The sequence below is a fragment of the Marmota flaviventris genome, chromosome 16, assembly GCF_047511675.1.
Source record: "Marmota flaviventris isolate mMarFla1 chromosome 16, mMarFla1.hap1, whole genome shotgun sequence".
In the NCBI taxonomy this organism is placed as follows: Eukaryota; Metazoa; Chordata; class Mammalia; order Rodentia; family Sciuridae; genus Marmota; species Marmota flaviventris.
In genome coordinates, this window is record NC_092513.1 from 49,765,752 (window position 1) to 49,792,615 (window position 26,864).

The 26,864-nt window shown below is 33.4% G+C and overlaps 1 protein-coding gene across 2 annotated transcripts in view; it reads left to right on the plus strand.

The window, feature by feature from the left end:
• Rock1 (Rho associated coiled-coil containing protein kinase 1) overlaps window positions 1-26,864 on the plus strand; it is a 156,541-nt gene that overhangs the window by 100,600 nt on the left and 29,077 nt on the right. For both annotated transcript variants that reach the window (XM_027942917.2, XM_071602872.1), the window contains exons 14-22: window positions 2,338-2,473; window positions 4,177-4,268; window positions 4,369-4,615; window positions 13,245-13,351; window positions 14,609-14,759; window positions 19,045-19,205; window positions 21,226-21,410; window positions 23,212-23,281; window positions 26,149-26,243. In XM_027942917.2, coding sequence (XP_027798718.1) covers window positions 2,338-2,473; window positions 4,177-4,268; window positions 4,369-4,615; window positions 13,245-13,351; window positions 14,609-14,759; window positions 19,045-19,205; window positions 21,226-21,410; window positions 23,212-23,281; window positions 26,149-26,243 — 1,244 coding nt within the window. The remainder of the gene's footprint in view (window positions 1-2,337; window positions 2,474-4,176; window positions 4,269-4,368; window positions 4,616-13,244; window positions 13,352-14,608; window positions 14,760-19,044; window positions 19,206-21,225; window positions 21,411-23,211; window positions 23,282-26,148; window positions 26,244-26,864) is intronic.

Here is a 26,864-nt window from a genome sequence, read left to right on the forward strand (position 1 = left end):
TAATACTTGAAAATCAGTTTAATTCATCATATTAGTTACTAAAGAAAAATGATTATATCAGTTGATACAGACATATCATTGGATAGAATGCAATACCCACCCATTCATAATAAGTCAAGAGTAGGGAGGAACAGAAAGGAATAATTAAAACTGTCTAGACGTTTTATACATGTGACAGGGTGGTTTATTTAGAAAAATCATAACTACGATGTTCAGAACTGCATGATACTAAGAATAGGCATATAGCCGGGTGCAGGGGCACAGGCCTGTAATCTTAGCGGCCCAGGAGGCTGAGACAGGAGGATCAAGAGTTCAAAGCCAGGCTCAGCAATGGTGAAGTGCTAAGCAACTCAGTGATACCCTGTCTCTAAATAAAATACAAATAGGATGGGAATGTGGCTCAAGTGCCCTGAGTTCAATCCCCAGGGCCAAAAAAAAGAATGGTTATATAGATTAGTGGAACAATAGAAAACAAAGAAATAGCTCCACATGATTATAGCTGACTTCTTTTTGGCAAAAGTGCAAAAGCAAATCATTGGAGGAATGATAGTCTTTTAACGAATGATAATAGAACAGTTAAATACCTATAGGCAAGAATATGAACCTTACTATCTTACACCTTATGCAAAAATTCACCCAATGATTCATAGATTTAAATGTAAATATAAAATTATAAAACTTCTAGAAGAAAAAATAAAGGCAAAATCTTTGGAACCAGTAAGTTAGAAAATTCTTAGGTATGACACCACAGATTTGTTCTATATAAGGAAAGTTCAATCAATTGGACTTAATCAAAATTAACATTTGCTCTATAAACGACCCTATTAAAGAGGAAGAAATCACAAGCTATAGACTGAAGGAAAATATTTACAAGCTATATATCTCACAAAGGACTTTTAAAAGAACTCTCAAAGCTTACCAATAAACAAATAATAACTACCATAAACTATCATTCTTTATCCATTAGGACAAGTGAAATTTAAAATTGTATCACACCCAAACTGACAGAATGTGGAGAAACTGGGTCACTTGTATATTGCAGATGAGAATGTAAAATGGTAGACATTCTGGAAAACCATTTGGACATTTCCTTAAGAAAACTAAATGTGCCACCCGTGTGACTCAGCAATTGTACTCTTGGGCTTTTATTCCAGAAAAAATGAAAAGTTTTATATATTCTCACAAAACCTGTATATTATTATTTATAGCAATTTTACTTATAGCCAAAAATTGAAACTATCCTATGATGGGTGAATGATTAAACACTCTGGTATACCTGTACCATGGAAGAAGAAATGAACTGTTGGTACACACAACAATTCAAATGGATTTAAAGTTAAAATGATAAAATCTCAAAAATTGAAAAGCCTTATAGGTCTGTGTCACCTTTACAATAATCTCTCCGAGAGCATCTCACTTAAAAGGTAGTTTTTGATTAAAGATGGGAAAGCCTGGAGAAGACACATACTATAAAACAGGTCTCCCTGATGTAGAGTCTTAAAGATAAAAATGAAGCGTCAAAAATAAGATAATCCTAGAAGTGGTAATTCAGAAACAGGAGATAAATTTTTAAGTTGTGAAATTTTGACTATTTTTACTTTTAACACCCTACTCCCCCTTGTAGTTTCTTTTTCTAAAGTATTTCCTTGATTACTTTTTTTTTTTTTTTTTTTTGAGAGGGGGGTGGTATTCAGGATTGAACTATTTTGTATTTTATTTAGAAACAGGGTCTCACTGAGTTGCTTAGTGCCTTGCTGTTGCTGAGGCTGCCTTTCAACTCATGGTCCTCCTGTCTCAGCTGCGGGATTACAGGCGTGTGCCACCACAACCAGCTGATTACTTTTTAATGCAGGTAGATACATGAAGAATCTTAGAAAAGATAAGCAAAATATTATTGATATGAGGTGACTTGGAGTGGTGACCTCTGTACCATTTGGAACCATTTCAGCTTTGCATTAATGATCAAATATTTAATAACTGTCTGATTCTTTCATAAGTTAAATTGAATATTGTAAACAAACCAAAATATTTGTAGTATAATACAGTGTAGGTGCCTTTAATACAGCAATTTTTGATCTGAAAAGGTAAGATATATTTGTATTTTAAGTTCATGGATTCAGAATTCTGAATTTTACTTATCTAGCTTAAATAAGGATTGTTATTTATAAGGTGTGCTTCATCTGTTATTAAAAAGTTATAAGGAGGTACTATTTGATTATCAAGCAAAAAAACAAACAATCCATGTTCAGTTTTTATCTGTTTTTTTTTTTTTTTTTTAAGAACATAAATGACAAGGACTATTAATTGTAGTGGTAACTTTTGTCATTATAATTTCAGGGGAATCAAAGAAGAAATCTAGAATCTACAGTGTCTCAAATTGAGAAGGAAAAAATGTTGCTACAACATAGAATTAATGAGTACCAAAGAAAAGCTGAACAGGAAAATGAAAAGAGAAGAAATGTAGAAAATGAAGGTAAATTACTACTTTTTAAAAAATGTTGGAATTTTGACTGGCACGTGCCTGTAATCCCCATGACTCCGCAGGTGGAACTAGAAGGTCACCGAGTTTGAGGCCAGCCTCATCAACTTCTCAAAAGAAAAAGTAAAAAGGGTTGGGGATGTGGCTCAGTGGTAGAGTGCCCCTAGGTTCAATTCCCAGTACTAAAGGAAAAAAAATAAAAATGCTAGAATTTCTGGACAAGCACTCTGTCACTGAACTATGCCTCTAGACCCTGTAATTTCTAACACTCTCCTATAGGTCTTTATCATTAGGTTGTTTTAAATTTAATGCCCATTTATGAAGCTACAGTTCTAAATATCTCCAGGTAAATTTATGACATATTAAAGTCAGTTGTAAGTGGTATTTAACAAGAATAGTGATGTTGTCATTGTGTGCATATTGAAATCTATTGGAAGCCTTAAAATATACTGATGAGTAAACCTCAGAAATCCTAATTTAATTGATATAGACATATAGCCTGGGCATCAGTATTTTCTGTTTTGTTTTGGTGTGTGTTTTTGGCACTACGGATTGATCCCAAGGGCACTTTTCTACTCTACCATGTCCCCAGCCCTTTTTGTTTTTTATTTTGCAACAGGGTTTCATAGCTGAGGCTGGCCTCAAAACATGATCCTCCTGCCTTAGCTACCACACCTGGAGTACCAGTATTTTTTATAAACTCCCCAGGCACTGTTAACAAGCAGCCATGTTTGAGAACTCCTAAGTTAGAATTTCATGTTTGAATTCCAATCTTAAAAATACACTTAAAATGGTTTCCTATACCCTTTGATAGAGTGATTTCACTTCTACTGTACTTTACATATATACTTATGTATATGTGCCATCTATTATATACACAAGGCTATTCATTATAGAATTGCTTAATTGAAAAAATTATAAACATTGTAAGTTTAATCAATGATTTAATAAATTTTGGTGTATCTGTATGATCAAATAGTATGCAGCTTATAAATGAATAAAGTATTTCCTTATATACTGTTATATAAAAAGATTTCCAAGATATATCTTGAAAAGACAACAGTATAGATGGTTTGTGTTTTAATGAGTGCTTTTTTACATATGCGTAAATTAAGTATATGTATTTATGTAGATATGCATGTGAAAACAAGAGAAGTATATGGTTTTATATTATGATATCAATTTGTAGACTATCCTAGAAAGCATATGCAATAATTCATAATAGTTGTTACTGGGGAGAAGAACCAGTTAAAGACACACAAAGGATGCAGACATAATGTGGAGGAAGGAAGACTTATTCTACATTACTTACCGTTTAGTGCCTTTTGAATTTTGTATACCATTTTAAAGATACTGAACTATTCAAATGATTCAAGTAATTGTACTATTCAGAAACAAATAATAAAACTAGCTTTATAACATTACTCTAATAGATCTTTTTAAGGCAATAACAGAATTTGAGATATTACAACAATGGAAACATCCATTTTTGTACTCTGGAATTATAAAATGATGATATACTTTTTGATGCATTTAAAATGTTAGGACATCCAAGCAGGAATTTGGTTTTAGGAGTGGGAATGGACCTAGTTTGGCTGACTGTTATGGTCTAAGAATAAATGTCATTTTTTAAAAAAAGGAATTTATGTTTCCTCTATTAAAAGTTTATAATCTTTACATATCCTTTCACTGTCTAGTTTCTACATTAAAAGATCAGTTGGAAGACTTAAAGAAAGTAAGTCAGAATTCACAGCTTACAAACGAGAAGCTGATACAATTACAAAAGCAGGTAAGTTTTTCAGATAAGGTTCCTATTTTTAAATTATAGTAAATTAAAATAATTATAATCATATTTTGTTCAAAATTCTTTTTCTCTCTCTTTTAAATAGCTAGAAGAAGCCAATGACTTGCTTAGGACAGAGTCAGACACAGCTGTAAGATTAAGGAAGAGTCATACAGAGATGAGCATATCAATTAGCCAGCTAGAGTCCCTGAACAGAGAATTGCAGGAGAGAAACAGAATTTTAGAGAATTCCAAGTCACAAACAGACAAGGATTACTACCAGCTACAAGCTGTATTGGAAGCTGAACGAAGAGACAGAGGTCATGATTCTGAAATGATTGGAGACCTTCAAGGTAATATTTTTTCTTATTGTGATAAAATTAATATAATATAAAATTAACCATTTTAACCATTTGAGGTGTACAGTTCAATGATTTTAAGTACATTTCCATTGTTGTGTAACCAACATCACTATCCATCTTCAGAACTTTTTTCATCATCTCAAACTATAACTCTACTTATTAAACAATAACTCTGTTTTCCCATCCCCCTTGGCCCTGTATAACCACCATTCTACTTTCTGTGTCTATGAATTTGACTACTCTAGATTCCTCAAATAAGTTTAATTATACAACATTTGTTCTTTATTTTGTTTTAAAAAACACATAACAAAAGGTATCATTTTTTAAAATATGAGACTTTTTTTTTTAAATCATATGCCTTCATGTAGAAAATGGTGAAACCTGAAACAAGTAGCATTCTTTTTCTTGCAGGGTAATGCCTACAGTTTTTGGGTTTTTTTTTTAATATTTATTTTTTAGTTTTAGGTGGACACAATATCTTTATTTTTTATTTTTATGTGGTGTTGAGGATCGAACCCAGCGCCCCCGTGCGAGCGGGCTACCGCTTAAGCCATATCCCCAGCCCGCCTACAGTTTTATCACATTGTAATCTCCACACTCTCACAGGCACTCTAGTAAGGCGGGTACTGCGAATATTTTACAATTTATAGCCAAGTTAACTGAAAATGTAATTGAAAAAGTTGACTAATTTATAAAGGCCTTATTCAAAGTGAGACTAATCTATACATAGAGGATTATCACTGTTAAATCCTGGGAATTCCTCAGGTATTATAGGTGGACATAGAAACTCATTTGCAGAAATAGAATCTCATTATAAAAAGAGAGTTATATACTTGGAAGGTTGGGACTAAAGATAGTAGTATTTGTGAATCTTAAAGGGAGAAGATCAAGTATAAAAGAGTATGTAAAGGCCAATAGTTTTATAATAGTAAATAACATCTATCTGGTTTTATTTCAGAGATGCCTGGCTCTACCCACTTCTCAGATATTTTTTCAATTTTTTTATTGCTATTAGTAGCAGCATCCATGCTACCTAATCAAATCAGATACACATGGAAGTTGCCAGACCTCTAAGGAAAGAATTGGTTGGTGGGGGGAGTCTGTTTTAACCTTAGTCACAGATGGAACATAGTTTGGGTCTCATGGGGTTTGATGATTAGCCATAATTCTTTGGAGAGAGGTCAGGGTCAGTTTTTGTAACTTTGGAAACGAAAATAGGATCTCTCATTGGTTCAGAGCTAAGGATTATTGTGAAATCTTACTTCCCAGGCACCAGGCTTAAAATAGATCTGACTATAACCAAGAAAGTAGCCTCTTTGCATGTTTTAGGAAAGCCTCATACTTAACTTCCTTGAGTCAAGTTTTTCTAGGCCCTTTTGTACAGTGTATTGGCTATCTCATCTCCTTTCTCTATCTGTAAACCAAGGAGAATGATTAGATTACCTCTAGAAATCCTTCAAGTTCTAACATTCTTTTAAATTTTCTATCTTCTGTTTATGGCCAAGCTTTTTTTTTCTTTTGGTACTGGAGATTGAACTCAACATCACTCAACCACCGAGCCACATCCACATCCACAGCTCTATTTTGTAGATTTTATTCAGAGAAAGGATCTCACTGAGTTGCCTAGCGCCTCCTTTTTGCTGAGGCTGGGTTTTGAACCTCCTATCAGCCTTCTGAGCTGCTGGGATTACAGGCATGTACCATTGCTCACGGCTATGACTAAGCTTTTTTTTCCACATTTTTTATAGGTCTATTATAGTTGTACACAATGATGGGATTTGTTGTTACATGTTCATATATCATTCAGCCAATAGCTGAGAAAACATAACAACCCTTAACCTTCTGAATTTGACTTATTTCCCTTAACATAATGGTCTCTAGTTCCATTCATTTTCCTACAAATGACATAATTTCATTTTTCTTATAGTGAATAAAACTCCATTGTGGCCAGACATGGTGGCACATGCCTATAATCCCAGAAGCTTGGGAGGCTGAGGCAAAAGGATCACAAGTTCAAAGCCAGCCTCAGAAGTTTAGTGAGGCCCTGAGCAACTTAATGAGACCCTGACTCAAAATAAAAAATAAAACAGGATAGGGATGTGGCTCAGTGCCCCTGGGTTTAATCCTGTGTTAAAATACAAAACAAAACAAAATAAAACCCTCCATTGTGTATATATACACCACATTTTCTATTTTTTTAATCTGTTCATCTGTTGATGGACACCCAGGCTGGTTCCATAGTTGGTTTTGTGAATTGTTTTGCTATAAACATGGGTATGCATGTATCTATATAGTATGATGACTTTAATTCTATTATTATTGTTATTATTATTATTATTTGGAGTTGTAGGTGGACAGAATGCTTTTATTTTATTTGTTTATATTTATGTGATGCTGAGGATCAAACCCAACACTCATGCATGCTAGGCAAGCACTCCACCACTGAGCTACAGCCCCAGCCCTGATGACTTTAATTCTTTAGGATAAATACCAAGGAGCAATACTGCTCAATCTTATAGTGATTCCATGCCTAGTTTTTTGCAGAGCCTCCTACTGATTCCACAGTGGTTGTACTAATTTACAATCCTACCAACAGTGTAAAAGTATTCTTTTTTCTCCACATTCTCTCCAATATGACCAAGCTTTAGACTGCTTGCTTCCAAGGGAGAGGCCATTATCCGTGTGCTTAATCAGTAGTGGTTTTTTTTTTTTTAAAGAGAGAGGACAGAGAGAGAGAATTTTAATATTTATTTTGTAGTTTTCAGTGGACACAACATCTTTGTTTGTATATGGTGCTGAGGATCGAACCCGGGCCGCATGCATGCCAGGTGAGCGCGCTACCACTTGAGCCACATCCCCAGCCCCAGTAGTGTTTTTTTTTAACTGAATCTAATTTTTTTAGATATTGTTTAAAGTTAAGAAGAGTTCATGGCATGATGTATTATTAATCAACTTATCATTTTTTATACTTCTGTTAATGCAGTGTGGTTAAAAGAATCATTTTTTTTAAGAGAGAGAGAAAATTTTTTTTAAAAAATATTTATTTTTTAGTTTTCTGTGGACACAACATCTTTATTTTTATGTGGTGCTGAGGATCGAACCCAGCGCCCCGCGCGTGCCAGGCGAGTGCGTTACCACTTGAGCCACATCCCCAGCCCCAAGAATCATAATTTTTACGTTAATCTTTTACGGTCCTTAAGAATTTTTAGATCCTTCAAGTATAAATTTCTTTTAGTTTGGGCTGCTGGGCTTCTGGCAGACTCATGGTTGTTATTCCCTAATTAAATATCCTTCGTGTACACGAGTGGTCAGTGTATGTGTGAGAGACTTCCTAAATATAATTGGATTATATATAATACCTTAGGCCCACATATAATCTTTGTTGTACATTCTTCTTTTTTGTAACTCTTTAAAAAAATTAAAAGCCAGGCATGGTGGTTTTCACCAGTAGTCCAGCTACTTGGGAGGTTGAGGCAGGATCACTTCAGCCTAGGAGTTCAAGACCTGTCTGGACAACAGTGAGACCCTGTTTCAAAAGAAGAATAGAAAAGATACTCTTAGTTTCAGGTCTCTATAGAAACAGACTGTAGTCCTGATGTTTGCCAGCAGCTGGACTAGTGTTTCATTAAGGCAGCCAATACAGGAAAGTAAGCTTCCAAAAGTTTAGTCTGTAGATGCTTAATGAAAAGGAATAGAGAAAGATGAAAATATCATGGAGGAATGAAAATTTTAATTGAAATGACAAACTTTTTCATATAGTAAGTTTGTTATTGATTTTTCAGATGAAAATGTAGAAGACATGTTTAAAAATAAGCCATTTTTAAAAACTTTTTTTTTTTTCAAAAACTATATCACTTAGTTAACTAATTTTTCTTTTAACTTTTTATTTTGGAAAATTTCTGACATATACCAAAGTAAAATACCAAAATGACCATACGTTTTCATCATCCAGCTTCAATCATCTGGTAGCCAGTCTTGTTTCATTTTTATTCCCCTGCCCGCCTCCCTAGTCCTCTCATATTGAATTCTTTTGAAGCAAATGTCAGGCATCAGTATTGTTTAATTTGGTAAATATTTCAGCATCTCTTAAAAATATGGATTTTTTAAAATAAAACATAACCATAATATCATTATGAAAGCTGGAAAAGAAGTTAACTTTTGAGGAGCTGGGGTTGTGGCTCAGTGGTAGAGCACTTGCTAGGTACTGGGTTCCATCTTCAGGACCATATAAAAATAAATAAATAAAATAAAGTTATGTGTTCATCTACAACTAAAAAAATAAAGAAATAAGATAAAAAGGTATCTACTAAGTGCTCAAGTTCCTCCAATATTTTTATAATTTGTTCTTGTTACTGGACTTATTTTACTTGAATTAAAATTTCAAACATTCAGCCACTCAAAATATGTACATTGTATTTTATTAATATGTCTCAAGTTTCTTTTAATATATGTTTATCCTATTTTGTTAATTGTATTCTCTTGTTGCTCTTATTTGTGGTTGAACAGATCAGGATTTTGACCTACGAGTATCTCCCATTCTGGATTTTGCTGAAATTATCTGCCAGTGTCATTTAATATGTTGCTCTATCCCCTGTAGTACTTTAAATTGGAAGTTAGATCTAGAGACTTGCAGTGTTTGACAGGGATACTTAACTGGTGTTTAGACACTACGAGGCACATAAAGTCTCTTTTTGGTGTTGGCAGACACTGATGATTATTAACTAAATTTTGTTTCTTTAAGCATTTGCAGAAATAGTGATCTTGTAATTTTATCCTTTCTTAATTTTTAACTGGAATACTACTGTGAAGAGAAACTTCTCATCAGGTTTCCTTGAAGGTCACCTTATAAAAGAAAGTCAGATTAAATGCTTCTTTCTTTCTTTTATCGAAGTATTAGAACAGAAATACCATATCTCAATTTCAAAATGTTATACAACTACCTCCTCTGTCTAGTTCCAAAACATTTTCATTACCCCCAAAGAAACCTCTGTACCCATTAAGCTGGGTTTCCCTATTTTCCTTTCCATCTAGCTCCTGGCAGCCCCCAATCTCCTGTCTCTGAATTTTATTTGTTCTATATATTTCTTATAAATGATATCATACAATAGGTATCCTTTTATGTTGACTTCTTTCATATAGTGTAAAGATTTTAAAGTTCATCTGTATTCTAAAATATATCAGTACTCCATTAATGGCTGAGAAGTATTCTGTTGTATTAGACAGCAGTTTGCATAGCTTCTCATTGATTTTTTTTTTTTTTTTTTTTTTTTACCTTTCAGCTATTATGAATAGCAATGCTATGAACATTTGTGTACAAGTATTTGTTTGTTGGGGTATCTATGTTTAGCTGTTTTGAGAATATATTTAGAAGTAGAGTTGCTGGGTTATATGGTAATTATTATGTTTAACATTTGAGGAACTTCTAGACTGTTCTTTGCAATGTCTGCACCATTTTACTTTCCATTATTGTTTTAAGAAGGATTTGTTTATTTTTTATATATATTTTTTGTTGTCCACGGACCTTTATTTTATTTATTTTTATATGTGGTGTTGAGAATTAAACCCAGTGCTTCATATATACTAGGCAAGTGTTTTACTACTGAGTTACAACCCGAGCCCTCACTGTGGTTTTCATTTTCATCTCCATAATGAAATGAAATGAATAACTAGGAGTATAGGCATGCATTACTACACTTGGCTTAGCAGTGCTTTTCATAATGGTGAGCATTTGATATCCAGTTTTTCAGCACCATTTGCTGAAGAGACTATTCTGGTTTTTAAAAATGCCTTGGGAATGGAGTTTGATGGGAGAGCTCTTGCTTAGCATGCATATGAGGCCCTGGGTTCAATGCCTAACACTGAAAAAATAAAACAAATTTCCCATAGATGTATGGGTTTATTTCTGGATCTCCAATTCTATTCCATGGGTTTGTATTGGTATCTTACGCTAGTATTGCATTGTTTTGATCACTGTAGCTTTATATCAAGATTTGAAATTGGGAAATTTGAGTCCTCTGGTATTATTGTATTGCAATTATATTTTAGCTGTTCTTTGCAGTTCCCTGTGAATTCAAGGGTTGGCTATTCCACTATTCAGTAAAGACTGTTGGAATTTTTGAAGGTTGAATCTACAGATTGCTTTGGGTAGTATTGCTAGCTTAACAAAATTGTCTTCCATTCCATGAACATGGGGTATAGTTTTTTTTTTTTTGTTTTTTTTTAAGCAATGTTTTATTATTTTGTTGTTTTTGTTTGTTGTTTTGTTTTTGAGAAAAGGTCTCATTTTGTTGCCCAGACTGGCCTTGAACTCCTTGGCTCAAACAATTCTCCTGCCTCAACCTCCTGAGAACAATCTCCAAAGACAATATTCAAGTATAGGCATGCATTACTACACTTGGTTTAGAAATGCTTTTAGTTTTCAGTGAACAGGCCTTACGCTTCCTTGTTTAAATTTCTTTATGGGAAGTTTCTTTTTTGGGGATATGCTTATAAATGGAATTTTCTTATTGGTTTGCTCATTGAATATGGTAGCTGTGGGTATTTCACAAATGCCTTTTTGTTTCTTTGTAATGACCATCATTTTAGTGAATTAGAATTTGTATTACTATAAGTGAATTAAATATATCAAATATTGAAACTTTTTTTCTTAATATGTATTTTCCTGTTATTTACCTTTTTTTCCCTCTCTCTCTTTTTTGCGGTGCTGGAGATCGAACCCAGGGTCTCACACATGCTAGGCCAGCACTCTACCACTGAGTGACGTCCCCATTCATTTGTTTTTACTTGTTGCATATTATTGGTGAACCTCAAGTTTATACCTTTTTGTAGATATATTTTATTTGGAGATTTTAACACTTTCAGATTTAAGTAAGACTTTTGTTGAACTTAACATATCTACACAAATGAAAATACAATATATAAAAATGTACATATAGCCAGACGTGGTGGTGTACACCTGTAGGAGGCAGAGGCAGGAGGGTTGCAAGTTTGAGGTTGAGGCCAGCCTCAACAACTTAATGAAGAGCCTAAGCAATTTAGTAAGACCCTGTCTCAGAATAAAAAATAAAAAGGGCTGGGGATATGGCTTAATGGTAAAATACCCCTGGGTTCAATCCCCAGTACTTTAAGAAAAAAAAAAAAAAAAAAAAAGACTGGGAATATATCTCAGTGGTAGAGTGCCCCTGAGTTCACTTGTCAGTACTACAAATAGAAAAAAAGATAGATGGGGCAGGGAGAGAGAAAGAATGAGGTAAGGAAGGGAGGGAGGGAGAAAGGGAACAATTTTCATAATAGGAACATCATGAAATTGAACATGCCAAGCAACCCAGAAGTCCCGTGGGATTCCTCTTAGTTACTAACCTTCTCACCCTAAAATAATCACTACTTTGACAAAACATCATAAATTAGTTTTCCTTTTTGCTTGTTTTTGAAATTTTTATAAATAGAGTCATGTAGTAAACATTCCTTTTTCTGGCTTTTTAGACTCACATATTTGTGAGGTTCATCCATATTGTTATATATGGAAGTAGTTTGTTCTTTCCCCTTGATTATGTATTCCATTTATTACATATAATCACTACAATTTATTTGTCAGTTGTTCTATGGTAAATAGATATTCTGATTATTTCCTTTTAGGGGCTCTTTTGAAGAGCACTAATATGAACGTTATTGTATGTACTTTTTGGTAATCATATATGTGCTTTCTGTTGAGGAGACACCTAGGAGTGGCAGAGTCATAAGATATATATGTGTGTTTACTATTAATAAATACTTTCAAATATTTCAAAGTGTAGCTGTACCAGTTTATATTCATTAACAGTATATGAGAGTTTTAGTTGCTTGACATCCTTATCAAGGACAATATTCAAGTATTATCAATCCTAATATAGTCACTGTGGTGTTGTATATAGTAGTATTTCTTAAGGGTTATATGTATGTCCCTGGTGTCTGAGATGGAGGAGCTACTTGGAAGGCTTAGGCAGGAAGATTGTGAGTTTAAAGCCAGCCTCAGCAACTTAGCAAGACCCTGTCTCTGAATAAAATATAAAAAGGGACTGAAAGTGTGGAACAGTGGTTATGCACCCCTGGGTTCAATCCCCAGTACCAAAACACACACACACACACACCGAAATTTGTTAAACACTGCATAGTGTCTAGCACATTCATGACATTTGCCTTAATCAACTAAAGAATGTTAGTTTTAATGTGCTAGAAATGAGCATGCATAAGAACTTGGGTCTGATTTCTAGCCCCTGCTCAGGCTTCATCTTTTTGACTAGTTGTACAAGAAAGAATATATATTAGAAGATATCTAGTTACCATTTATATTTTTATTCTTTTTTGGGGGGAGGGGCTGGCTACTGGAGACTGAACTCAGGGGCACTTAACCACTGAGTTACATCCCCATCCCTTTTTATTTTTTATGTTGAGACAGAGTCTCGCTAAGTTTGTCTGAACATGCTATCCGGCCTCAGCCCTCCCCAGTGGCTAGGATTATAGGTATATACCACCACACTCAGTTACTTTTTTAAAATTTAATAATCTTTCTGGGGAAAAAAAAAAATCTTTTCTTTTTAGTGGTAACAGACTTAAACTTTTTTTTTTTTTTCTCATTTGATAGCTCGAATTACATCTTTACAAGAGGAGGTGAAGCATCTCAAACATAATCTTGAAAGAGTGGAGGGAGAAAGAAAAGAGGCTCAAGACATGCTTAATCATTCAGAAAAGGTAAATAACATAACATGTATCAATTATAAGATAGTATTTAAAAATCATCAAAATTTATGAGGTGTGTTTATAAAATAGCATTCATTTGTAATGTTTAGGTATATTTCTAAAAGCTTTTCTGTTTGATTGGTTTATTAGTATGTGGGGATGTATGTCTTACTCAGGGTCTTCTTATTCTATTATTTTTGTTTGTATTCTTGAGAGAGTTAGATGTTTAACATTTAAAAGATCAACACAAATTGTTTTGGATGGAAATAACTTTTAAAAATAAATTTTTTCTAGGTTACTTTTATATGGGTAAGAAGAAGGTGCTCATTCTTACCATAATGTCTTATAAAAAAAAAAGGAAAATAAAGGATTAGTATTTAGTAGACCATGCACTTTTAATCCATTTTATTTGTAAAATTCAGCGAAATAGAAAAGAGCATGAACAATTAGCCTTTACATTGAACAATCAAATATTTGTTATCCTCTATTACATACTTTGAGGAAAGGATTAAATTGATAATTTACTGATCTATGTCTTTTTCAGGGCCTCCCTGAAATGTTGTAAATTGAGTAGAACCTCAGATAAATTATCAGAAAAGCTACTAAGTTATCTGGACCTTTTTTTTTTTTTTAGTTGTAAATGGAAACAGTACCTTTATTTTATTTTTATATTGTGCTAAGGATCAAACCCAGTGCCTCACACATGCTAGGCAAACATTATACCACTGAGCTACAACTCTAGCCCTTTATCTTGGCTTTTGAACATATTTTGTAACTTTTAGAAGAGTTTTTGATGGCCAAGCTTGTGTAAATATGGAAATAGGATGAAAGAATCAATAGAAGTACACAAAAAGAAATGGAATACATTTTTACTACTTCTCCCTTTCTATCTCAATGACTTGCCATCAGATGTCTCTTTTGTTAAAGAAAAATGTGGGTATAAGTGTCAACATAAATAAAAATAGTTTAATACTGTTTTTACAAAATGGTGGTAAAAAAATAAATAAACTGAAAGATTATTCATTTGTGATCCTAGCAGTGAATCATCCTGAATGTAACCACCAGCACAAACGTGTTCAACACTAGCCATGGTTAGTGATTCAAACAGGAAAAAAGGGGAGAAAATAAAAAGTGATATTTTGCTTTTAGATATGTTTACTGTGATTTAAAAAGTAATGCATTTATCTCTTTTGGGATATTAAATAATGTAAGATTTAATCATGTGCCTGTTTCATGGTTTTTATGTGATTTCACATTCCAATTTTACAGGAAAAGAATAATTTAGAGATAGATTTAAACTACAAGCTTAAATCATTGCAACAAAGGTTAGAACAAGAGGTAAATGAACACAAAGTAACCAAAGCTCGTTTAACTGATAAACATCAGTCTATTGAAGAGGCAAAGTCTGTTGCAATGTGTGGTAAGTGTTGAGTTGTAATATTTTTGACAAGATTAATTTTAAGTAATGCCTATAAAATTTGCTTTTGATCAAAACTTTATAGTGGAAAGAATAATTATAATAATAACTTGGGAAAGGATTTCTTTCCTTTTTTTAGCCGCTTTTTAAAAAAATTACAATTAACCTTCTATTGCTCTATTCTTTTACCGTCTCTTTCCTATAAAAGTTAGTGGAGTCTTTCTTCTCTCCCAGTTTTTTAGCCCTTTCCTTGATTTTCTTCCTGATCCATTGTGGACCTCATTGTTAATTCATCTGCTTTCTTACTTTGTACCTCCAATTTTCATGTTCCTTTATATTTCCACTGTATTTAGCCTACAAAGATAACCATAATTCAGACCAACCACTTTTTTGTTTTATATTAAATAGTACTTTAGATGAATATTAGTGCATTACTTCTAACCTCCATCAGTTTTTTAAATATATCTCTCATCAGAAGGATCTTCCAGACCTTTATTTCTCTTTTCAAACTTTCTATTCCATTTTTTAAAAAATATTTTTTAGTTATACATGGGCACAATATCTTTATTTTGTTTATGTATTTTTATGTGGTGCTGAAGATTGAGCCCAGGGTCTCACACGTGGGAGGCGAGTGCTCTACCGCTGAGCCACAACCCCAGCCCCCACCCCCATTCCATTTTTTTATCATTCTAGTTTTTTCAGTTTGTCAGAGAAATAATAAAAGCATAGGTCTAAGCTATTCTAAATCTAGTTCTCTTACTTTTACCAGTCTATCCTACTTCTTTACCTATCTTATCTTTCTAAAAGGGTAACCTTCTTCCTATATAATATGTTCTAACTATAAGCAAAACTAGTCACCTCTTATCCTAACTACTTATCCTTTTTCTCTTTTTTTTTGTCCTCAATGTTCACTTTACCACTTGTTTCTTTCTTGTTATAAACATATGTGGGGGGGCCGCCCTGAACAGGAGCTATGCACACACCTTTAAGTCCTGAGTAAAGAGGTACTGGACAGGTACCTTCATTGCAAGTGGACTTTACCTCCGCTTGGATAAGAAAGGTGCAGCTTTGGGAGTGGGCATCACCCAATGGGGTTGAATTACACCCACCTGTTTATTGTAATCTTACCCTTTTGCCCTTTTTTTTTTGATAGAATGTTCCATGGATTAGCTTCCCCAAAAAATAAAAACCAAGCCTCAGAACGTGCTCCCTCTCTCTTGTCAGCCTCTCTTGTTTTTCTCTTGCCCTTCTTTTGGGAGCTTGCTGCTGGAGGCAGGGAAACCGTCCTGAAGCCCAGAAAAAGGTATTTCCATGTCTGCGTGGTCATTTTGTGTCACTCCAAGTTTACCCGAGTGACCTCAGTTCAGTAGCCCGTGCTGGACAGGGGCTACAAACATATACATATCTTGCCCATCTTTTGGCGGGGGCTTAGTGGCTAGGGTTTAAATCATGTGCGTCATGCATGCTAGCTTGTCAAACATTCTACCACTGAGCTTCTTAAAAACTGACAGGGCTGGGGTTATAGCCCTGGGTTCGATCCTTAGTGCCACATATAAATAAATAAAATTCATGTACAACTAAAAAAAATATTAAAACAACAACAACAACAACAAAAAACCTAATAGATAAACCCTTGCAGCAACCTATTATCCATCCCGTTAAAATAACCAAACTTAAAAAAAAAAGTCTTTTTTCACCTTCTGCTCACTCTTAACCTACTACTGAATGTGTCAGTTGGCACCTTAAATTTCATTTGTAAAAAAGAAAACTAGTGTGATCTTATTCACCAGACCTGCTCTTATATTTTAGTCTCACTAATCTGGTTAATGGCCATCTGGTCGTCTTGAAACTAGATTTTGAAATCAAGTAGAACTACTTGGCCGCTTAACATTCTATGTTTTTGTTGTTGTTGTTTTTCTTTTTTTAGTTTCTTTCTAACCATATATTCACTGGAGAACACCACCTTTTTATCACACACACACATTCTGTTAAAACACACACACACTGCAGACAGAATCTCTGGCTTCTCATCTCTCTGTTCTTCCTCCTAGATTCACACACAATAGCTATGTGTGGGAGAGAATCTCACCTGTAAGCCACAAATCATTCACTCAGTTTAAGACAGAGAAATTGGTGTCATACATGAAATCAGAGGGCAATTTCTTTTTTTTTTTCCTCCCCAATTTGGATATTCCTTTTTTTTTAATTGATACTTTTTAGTTATACATGACAGTAAAAATCATTTTGATATAATTATATAAGCATGGAATATATCTTATTCTAATTAGGGCCCCATTCTTGTGGATGTACAAAATGGTGGGATTCACTGTGGTGTATTTCATAGGAAAATTATGTCAGATTCATTCCATTATCTTTCCTTTTCCTGTCCTGTCTCCCTTCATTCCCATTTGTCTAATCTACTGAATTTCTATTCTTTCTCCCCCAGCCCACCCACTTACTATGGGTTAGCTTCCACATATTGAAAACATTTGACCTTTGGCTTTGGGACTGGAATATTTCACTTAACATGATAGTCTCCAGTTTCATCCATTTACCAACAATGCCATAAATCATCCTTTTTTATGGCTGAGTTATATTCCATTGTGTATTTATACCACATTTTCTTTATTCATTCATTTGTTGAGGGGCACCTAGGTTGGTTCCACAGCCTAGCTATTGTGAATTGTGATGCTATATACACTGATGTGGCTATGTCACTGTAGTATGCTGATTTTAACTCCTTTGGATATATATACCAAGGAGTAGAATAACAGAGGTCAAATGGTGGTTCCATTCCTAGGTTTTTTTTTTTTTTTAAGGAATCTCCATACTACTTTCCAGGGTAGTTTAACCAATTTGTAGTCCTACCAGCAATGTGTGAGTGAGTGTACCCTTTCCCCATATCCTCACCAACATTTATTATTATTTGTATTCCTGATTGTCACCATCTTGACTGGAGTGAGATAAAATCTCAGTGTAGTTTTAATTTTCATTTCTCTAATTGCTAGAGATGTTGAACATTTTTTCATATATTTGTTGACCATTCATATTTCTTCTTTTGAGAAGTGCCTATTCAGCAAAGGAAGCCCATTTATTGATTGGTTATTTGATTTTTTTTTTTTTTTTTGCCCCATCTGAGGTACAGGTGGCAAAGATTTTCTCCCATTCTGTAGGCTCTTTCTTTCTTTCTTTTTTAATATTTATTTTTTAGTTATAGATTGACACAGTGTCTTTATTTTATATTTATGTGGTGCTGAGGATGAAACCCAGTGCCTCATGCATGCTAGATGAGCGCTCTACCTCTGAGCCACAATCTCAGCCCCTCTGTAGGCTCTTTCTTCGTGCTCCTGATTGTTTCCTTTGCTGTGAAGGAGCTTTTTACTTTGATACCATCCCATTTATTGATTCTCGATTTTACTTCTTGTACTTCAGGAGTCTTTTAAGGACATCAGTTCCTGATCCAATATGTTGGAGTATTGGACCTATATTTTCTTCTAAGTATGTTCAGGGTTTCTGATCTAATTCCTAGGTTTTTGATCTACTTGGAGTTGAGTTTTTTGCAGGGTGAGAGATAGGTATTAAATTTCATTCTACTACATATGGATTTCCAATTTTCCCAGCACCATTTGTTGAAGAGGCTATCTTTTCTCCAGTATATGTTTTTATAAGGAACTTCATCTGATGGTTTCTATTTTGTCACCTAGAAGGCAGTCTCTGAGAATGAGAGAGCAGATTTAACTATGTTTGAATCCTATTGGTGCAAATTACTAGTTAACCATTGAAACCAACTTCTCAAAAAAGGCACCTCAGTGTAGACAAATATCTTCTGGTAATAATTAAGTAGATTTCTTAGAATACCATGGAATCTAATCATCCTTCCTATTATAGCCTTAAGCCTCTTGAAACTTTTTCAGAACAATGCAAGGTATTAATAACTATATATACATATAACTATATATTTCTGCTTTTACCTAGTCTACTTTCATTTTTCTCTTTAGTTATTCTTTTGTCTTTACCTTCTACTCTGAAAATGGTACTAAATAATCTCTTACATCATTGGGCAAGGCCTGGATTTAAAAGGTACTATTGTACTACTTTATTGTATTTTATAACTTTTACTTTAGAGATCCTTACCACACAAATAATTCAAATAACATTGGAAGTTATTATTCTGGGTCCCAGAATAAAAATAGTAGAGACATTTAAAACCAGTTTACAGACCATTAAAAGTGAAAAATACTAAGGTACTCTTTCAAGTGCATGTTTTTAACTTTTTTCTATTATACAGAGATGGAAAAAAAGCTGAAGGAAGAGAGAGAAGCTCGAGAGAAGGCTGAAAATAGAGTTGTTCAGATTGAGAAACAATGTTCTATGTTAGATGTTGATCTGAAACAATCTCAGCAGAAGCTGGAACATTTGACTGAAAATAAAGAAAGGATGGAGGATGAAGTAAGAAAAAATCACACTAATTTTTTTTTTTTTTTAGAACAGAAACAATTGTAAGTTATGTGCGAAGAGCCATTATCAGTAATTTAAATACAATGGAAATTTGAATGAAATGACTTACATGTTTTTATGTTCCCTACAATATATGGTTATCCTAGCACCTAGAATTTTCATTTCAAATTCTTTACTTCATAGAATTTTTTTCATTTTGCATTATGACAGTACAACTGCATTGAAATGTCATAGTTCCTCCCCTGAAGAAACTGATATTCTACTAAAAAACAAACTTACTTGGGTTACACAACTTACTTGGCTTAAACAAACAAGCAAACTTGGTTTACACATTTATAAAGCTGTTGCTAAAAAGACGAAAAGATAATATATGTTGGTATATTATACATGCTTTGGAAATTCTTTGTAAGCCTGAAAATAGAAAAGCCTTCCCAAGACTTAAGTTGGTAGAGGAAATATTATCAGTGTAAGATACAAATTAAAGACTGAGCTGGGGGTAGGGGAGCATCCTATAATCCCAGCTACATGGGAGGTAAGGCAGGAGGATAGCAAGTTTGAGACTAATCTGAGCAATTTAGCAAGATTCTATCTCAAATAAAAAATTAAGAGGGCTGGGAAGAGTACCTCTGAGTTCAATCCCCAGTATCCACTCCCCTTGATAGGTAATAAGATATGTGAGTAAAGGGCAAAAGGGAACTTGATCTGACCAGAAGAAGAAAAGACATGTTGAGTTATCATGGGAGAAATTTTGGGACCAAAGTATTGATACTCTTTAAAACTTGTGTAGTAGCTTTAGGTGACAACATTCTTTTAGGAAAATTAATCTGGTATTGGTATATAGAATTAACTAAAATGGAGAGAGATTAGAGATGCCTTTCAGAGCTGGCACACTGGAGGAATGTATGTTGGAAATTTGAAAGATAATAGTCACTTTAAAAACATAATTCTTGGGGCTGGGGATGTGGCTCAAGTGGTAGCGCGCTCTTCTAGCATGGGTGCGGCCCGGGATCGATCCTCAGCACCACATACAAAGATGTTGTGTCTGCCGAAAACTAAAATGTAAATAAAATATTAAAAAAAACCCATAATTCTTGACTACCTGTTATTATATGCAAACTCTGTGCTAGGAGTTGGGGTTACTGAGGTAAATAAGGTAGGTGTAATCTTTTGAGAGTTTATCACAGAGAGGGAAATGTGGAATATTAAAATTACAAGCATGCCAGGTAGTTAAAAAAAAAGAAAGTATGGAATGCTGTAGTATGTAACTAATCACATCTGAGAGTTAAAGAAGGGCTTGCTAAGGGCGTGACACTTAAGAGCTGAGGAATGAATAAATTTTTAGTAATTAGTTTGGATGTGCTCTAGTTTATAACCCTTCAAAGAAGAAGATAGAAGGAATAGCATGTGTAAGAATTATGAGATGAAGAGTTTACTGCATTTGAGGATCTGAATAATATGATAACATTGTAGAGAATGACCAGTGATAGGATTAGAGAAGAGGTCTGTCACATAACAGAGTGGATCATGAAAGCACTGTAAACCATCATAAGAATTTTTGATTCATTGGTCCCATCACCTAGTATTTTATAAATATTGGTAACAAATATTTATAAATTAAATATTGAATTTGTTTTGTAAGCTTTGGAAGGTTGTATACTAGAGCATTTATGAATAAACAGTAAATTTTAAATACCCTTTTGGATTGTCTCCCCCCCAAAAAAAAAGTGGCTTTTATGATCACTTTGTATTCCAAAATGTTGATGTTAGTTAAGGTAGAAAGAAACTATATATATTTTTTTTTACAAAACTTGAAATTTGGGAATTGATTTGACTTATTAGTAAATATCCAATGATAAACATAAAGAAAAATGGAGACTTATTAGAATACTAATATTCTTTATTAGAATAAAGAATTATTATATTTTTGAGGTTTGATTAGTATTCTTTCAAATAATTCCAAATAAATTATTGTAAAGAAATTTAAGATGTTAATTATTTTTCTCACCCTTAGGTTAAGAATCTAAGCCTGCAATTAGAGCAAGAATCCAATAAGCGACTGTTGTTACAAAATGAATTGAAGACTCAAGCATTTGAGGCAGATAATTTAAAAGGTTTAGAAAAGCAGATGAAACAAGAAATAAATACTTTATTGGAAGCAAAGAGATTATTAGAATTTGAGTTAGCTCAGCTTACAAAGTAAGTATTGAAAATACCATTGTGTTTTCTTTTTTGTGTTCAGTGTTGGCTTATGTGTTTGATATCTTTTGTGTGTTCAGATTATGTACTCAGAGTTTCTAATAAGAAGTCAGGAAAAGCCCTTAAAAATAGAGGAAATTACTTGCAAGGGAATTTAGGCTTTGGAATGAAGACTTACTAAATTAAAAATACAGGTATTTAAAAATAGGCTTCAAACTTTATATAAGTCTGTTTATGATGGATAAAACACAATTTTCTCATGTTTTTTGTATCCATAAAGGTCATCACATGTCTTCAGACTAGTTATAAAAATCAGGGATAATTTTCTGTTTTTTTGTTTTGTGCATTGTAGTTGTACATGATGATGAGATTTGTTGTTACATATTTACATGTGCGTATAATATAATTTGGCCAGTATCACTTCCCAGCATTCCCCCCCCCTCAAAAATTTCTTTTTATTAATGAGATGATCAAGGTTTCTTCATTTTGGAGTCTAGAATTAGACATGAGTCTCTGAGGGTTTTTTTTTTTTTTCTGATTTATTTATTTATTTGTTTGTTTGTTTTGGTGCATCTTAGAGTGCAAGATGTCTTTTTTCTTTTTGTATTACTCTTGAGAAATGATGTACATGCTTACTTGAAATGGAGTGTCCATGTTGCTTTGAATTTATGAAGACATGCTTCAAAAGTTTAATATCGAATATGGTATAATTTATGCTAAGTCATACATTTTTATTTCCTTTAAATTTATTTTGTTTTATAATATTTTCACTTGCCAGTTTTATTTGCAATTCAGTGTTCCGTGGATAAAGTTGTCAGTTTTTCTTAAGTTGGATTTAAGCAGGACACAGGTGTGAATGCCTGTAATCTTAGCTACTCAGGAGGCTGAGGCAGGGAATGGGAGTGCTGGGAATGTAGTTGAGTGATCGTGCGCTTGCTTAGCGGACATCAGCCCCTGGGTTCAATCCCTAGTACAAAAAGAAAGAAAAGTAAAGTTAGATTTATGTTGGTAAAATTCTTTACACCTTTTAGAGCCACGATTTTCACCCATTAATGTGAATTATATTTTTCTTCTTCCCAAGTAACTCTCAACACAGCATTGAATGGACATTATAACACACTTTTCATCTACTACATGCCTTGTTAGGTACAAAAATACAAAGTTATTACTAATATTCAAATTTAGCAGTTACAGATAAAGTTATTAACCTTTGAAAATCTGTGTCTTTGAGGTGCACTGGTTCCATTTGAGTCTTTTCCTATCAGTTGTGCTTATGTGTGTACTCTGTACATGTTTTGCCTGTGTTTCTCCTTTCTCAATTTGCTGCTCTTATTTTCCTTTCCTAATTATTAATTTCCACTACTCCCTTCTTGTGCTTAATTAGCCGTGCTATATAATAGTGAATAATTGCTTATTAAATATTCCTGCCTAGTTTTGTTTACTTGTTACCTAAGGCATTTAAAATGTATCCCTCTCATTGCTTTTCTCTACAAAAATTGACAAAAAAAAATTTTATTTTTGGTTTGAATAGATGCACAATTAATGTCTCCTGAAAGTGACCCTAATTAGAAAAGGAATCCCTCTCCTTTGCATAGCATCATTTCAAAAAGAGGAAGATAGAACCAGACAATGTGACTGACAAAATGAATTAGTAAAATAATGCTGTATAATGAAGTATATTTAAAAAAAAAAGGTTATTGTAGGGAATCTTTTTAATTTTAGCAACTTTAATAAACTAAGATTAATTTAAAGTCTAGTATAAATAGAAGCATTTGTTTACTGTTTCTCCTTTTATCTGCAGACAGTATAGAGGAAATGAAGGACAAATGCGGGAGCTACAAGATCAGCTTGAAGCTGAACAATATTTCTCAGTAAGTGAGAATCATTTTTAACATGTGGACTGTTTCAAGACCTTACTTAAAACAAGGCATTTAGATCTTTTCTACATACTGATTGTTTTTCAAATACTGTGAAGTTTTCTCCCTTTTCATCCCTATGTCTACATTTCATATCTGAATCTGAGTTCATGGTCTTAAAGAAATGACCATTTTTGTGTAAACATTTCCAAAATTGCCATCAAATTAGAGATATAAATAAGACTATTAAAGGTTCTGCTTTCTTATCAGCAAACCATTTGTAGTAATAGCTCACTTTTACATATCAAAGTGGCCTTTGAGTTGTAGATAGAACTAATGTTTAAGAGCATTTTTTTCTGTTTTAGCTCCCTGTACACATTAAGTGAATTTGTTTGGCTTTTTCCTCTGTATTTATCATTCTACCTCTTAATTTGCTGTAGGCCAAGTTATTTTTACTGCTGTAATGAACATTTACAGCTGATGCTTTGAAGCTTTATTAAAACCTCTCTGTTTTGTTTTGGTTGCCAACCTTCTGCTTTGCCATTTCATTTCATCTTAAATAGTTGTCAACTTGTACTGTTAGTATTACCCTGGCAGCCACCTGATCTACAAGTCAAAGTCAGTTTGATGAAATGCATGGAATTCAGATTACATTAGTGAACATACCCTAGAAACCAAGTGTGAATGATATTGGAAGTAATGATCTGTGCAGTAAAAAAATCTGAACAGGGCTGGGGTTGTGGCTCATGGGTAGAGCTCTCGCCTAGCACGTGCAAGGCCCTGGGTTCGATCCTCGGCACCACATAAAAATAAATAAATAAAGGTATTTTGTCCAACTACAATTAAAATATATATTTTTAAAATCTGAACACCATTAGACCTCTATATAGTTTCTACATAATTTAGAGCTTTATGATACATTGATTCTATATACTATTTATCTTCTAATAAACACTATGACTTTCTATTTTTTGTTTTATATTTTCTTGGCTTAAGAAGCCATCATAAGAATGCTTTTCAATTAAAAAAAATAATAATCAATATTGTTAAAATCTTTCCCCGGGTTTAGGTTAATCTTAATTATTCAAGTATGTGCTACCAACTTCTGCATAGTGGTCTGTAGCATCCTCCATTCTTCATCTGCCTGCTTCCACAGAATATTCATGCAGTGCCTCCAGATTTTAGATGGATATCCAATGACTTGTGGTAGTTTCTGTGGATTCTTGATTTTGCCTCTACAAAATAATAATAAAACCTGACCCCATCTCTTAGTTCCAGTTTATTCCATTGATTATGAGGATTCCATTAGGTAGCATTCAATTACTAAGCTATTATGAACCAAACTTAAAATTTAACTTTAATCTGGACTTTAAAATTGAATTGCTTTTCATTTTATCCCTTAACTGATTCCTCATATAATTTCATCATTTAAAATGAGAAAAGAGATGAGAATCTAGTTCCTACAGGCAAATGAATTATTTTAATTTTAAAAAGTATAAACACTTAAACTACAGTAAGCCCTCTCTTTTTTCTTCATTTGCATTACAATACAAATTATTTTTTCCTCAAGAAGTGCTATTTCTAGAGAAGTAATTGCAGCATAAAAAGTTGTCCTCTATAGCTACACTCTGGTCCTTAATATTCTTTTTCCTTATCCCATCTTTTAAGCTAAAATGGGTGGGGTTTGTTTTTTTAAAAAAAAAAAAAGAAAGAAAGAAATAGACATCAGAACTAAAGTTTTCTGTTACTTCAGCACCACATCTGGGTCTGATCTGTTCAGCATTTGTTGATGGAGTTGGCAAAAGCCTAATGAATTTTTTAGAACTATTGTACTACTGTAAGTATATGTTCTTACGTTGATACTTCTGTCTCTCAGCCACCCTTTCCATCCACCTCAGCCAAAAAAGAGAAGTACTTTTTGTAATTTTATTCAGTTCAAGAATTGAACTTTATATAAGTAGTACTTGTCTAGATTTTTGAAAAAATATTTTCTCAAATAAATACAATTTGTATGTTATTAAGTATAATTTCTATATAATAGATATGTACAGGGTTAAGAAGTTTGACAGATATGTACACTCATGTAACTGCCATCACAACATGTACAACATTTTCTTCACCACAGAAAATTTCTTTGTGGCCCCTTTCTTCCTACCCAACTCCATCTGCTGGCAACTACTGACTTGCTTTCTGTCACTACTGATTATTTTCACCTATTATAGGATTTCATATATGTGAAATCAAACAGTATGTGTATTCTTTAATGCCTGGTTGCTTTCACTCAACACATTTTTTAGATTTATCGTGTTGTATGTATCAGTTCATTTCTTTTTATTGCTGAGTAGTATGAATACATCATAAGTTTTTTAACAAGTGTATTAATGAATATCTGAATTGCTTCTGGTTTGGAGCTGCTGTGAATAAATATCGCTTTAATGGGAAGTTATATACAAGACTGTGTACATAACTGCATTTGTCATGGGTAAATATTTGGGAGTAGAATTGTTGGACATATGTTTCTTGTTTATAAGAAACTGCTGAACTGCTGCCCAGCACAAACCTTTATTTCTTTCTTTTTGTTTGCTAATTTCAGTAATTTTTTATTTATTTTGCATAACTTTGAAATACTAATGTTGATACTGGCATTTTTTGATGTATTCAGAGTTCCTCAAGCAAAATGTACAAATATTTAATATGTAACAAGTAAAAAAAATCAAATATATTCTAAAACAAGTAAAACATAAGTTTTAAGAAGTATGAATATTAAACATATATATTTTTTCTGGGGTGAGTTTAATTTTATTTATTTATTTATTTTTGCATTACGATTTTTAATACACCTTTATACCACAAACCTTCATTTATTATCACTTGTTTTGCAGACACTTTATAAAACCCAGGTAAAGGAACTTAAAGAAGAAATTGAAGAAAAAAACAGAGAAAATTTAAAGAAGATACAAGAACTACAAAATGAAAAGTATGTCCATTTTGCTTTAGAATAAGAATCAGTACTACAACAAAGTATTCTTAAATTTAATCTTAAAGATATTGTTTTAGTCAGCTTTTTTTGTTGCCTTGACCAAAAGATCTGACAACAACAATTTCAAAAGAGGAAAATTTTATTTGGGGCTCATGGTTTTGGAGGTCTCAGTGCATAGACAGCTGGCTCCATTGCTTTGAGCCCAAGGTGAGGCAGCATGTCATAGTGGAAGGTGTGACAGAGGAAAGCAGAGACTCCACTCACCATGGATAAAATATATACCCCAAAGGCACACCCACAGTGACCCACCTTCTCCAGGCAACACCCTACCTGCCTATAGTCACTACCCAGTTAATCCCTATCAGAGGATTAATGTACTGATTATGTTAAGGCTTTTGTAACCCAAGCCTTTCACATATAAGCTTTTTTTTGCATTGTCTCACACATGAGCTTTTGGGGGACACTTTGTCTAAACTATAAACATAGGTTGAGTAGGTGTACCATAGGTTGAGTAGGTGTACCATTATTTTGATGGGAGTGGTATAACACATTTTACTTGGATAATTGAGAACAAATTAGTCTATGCTGAAATTTACTTTTACAGTGAAGAAGCAGTGT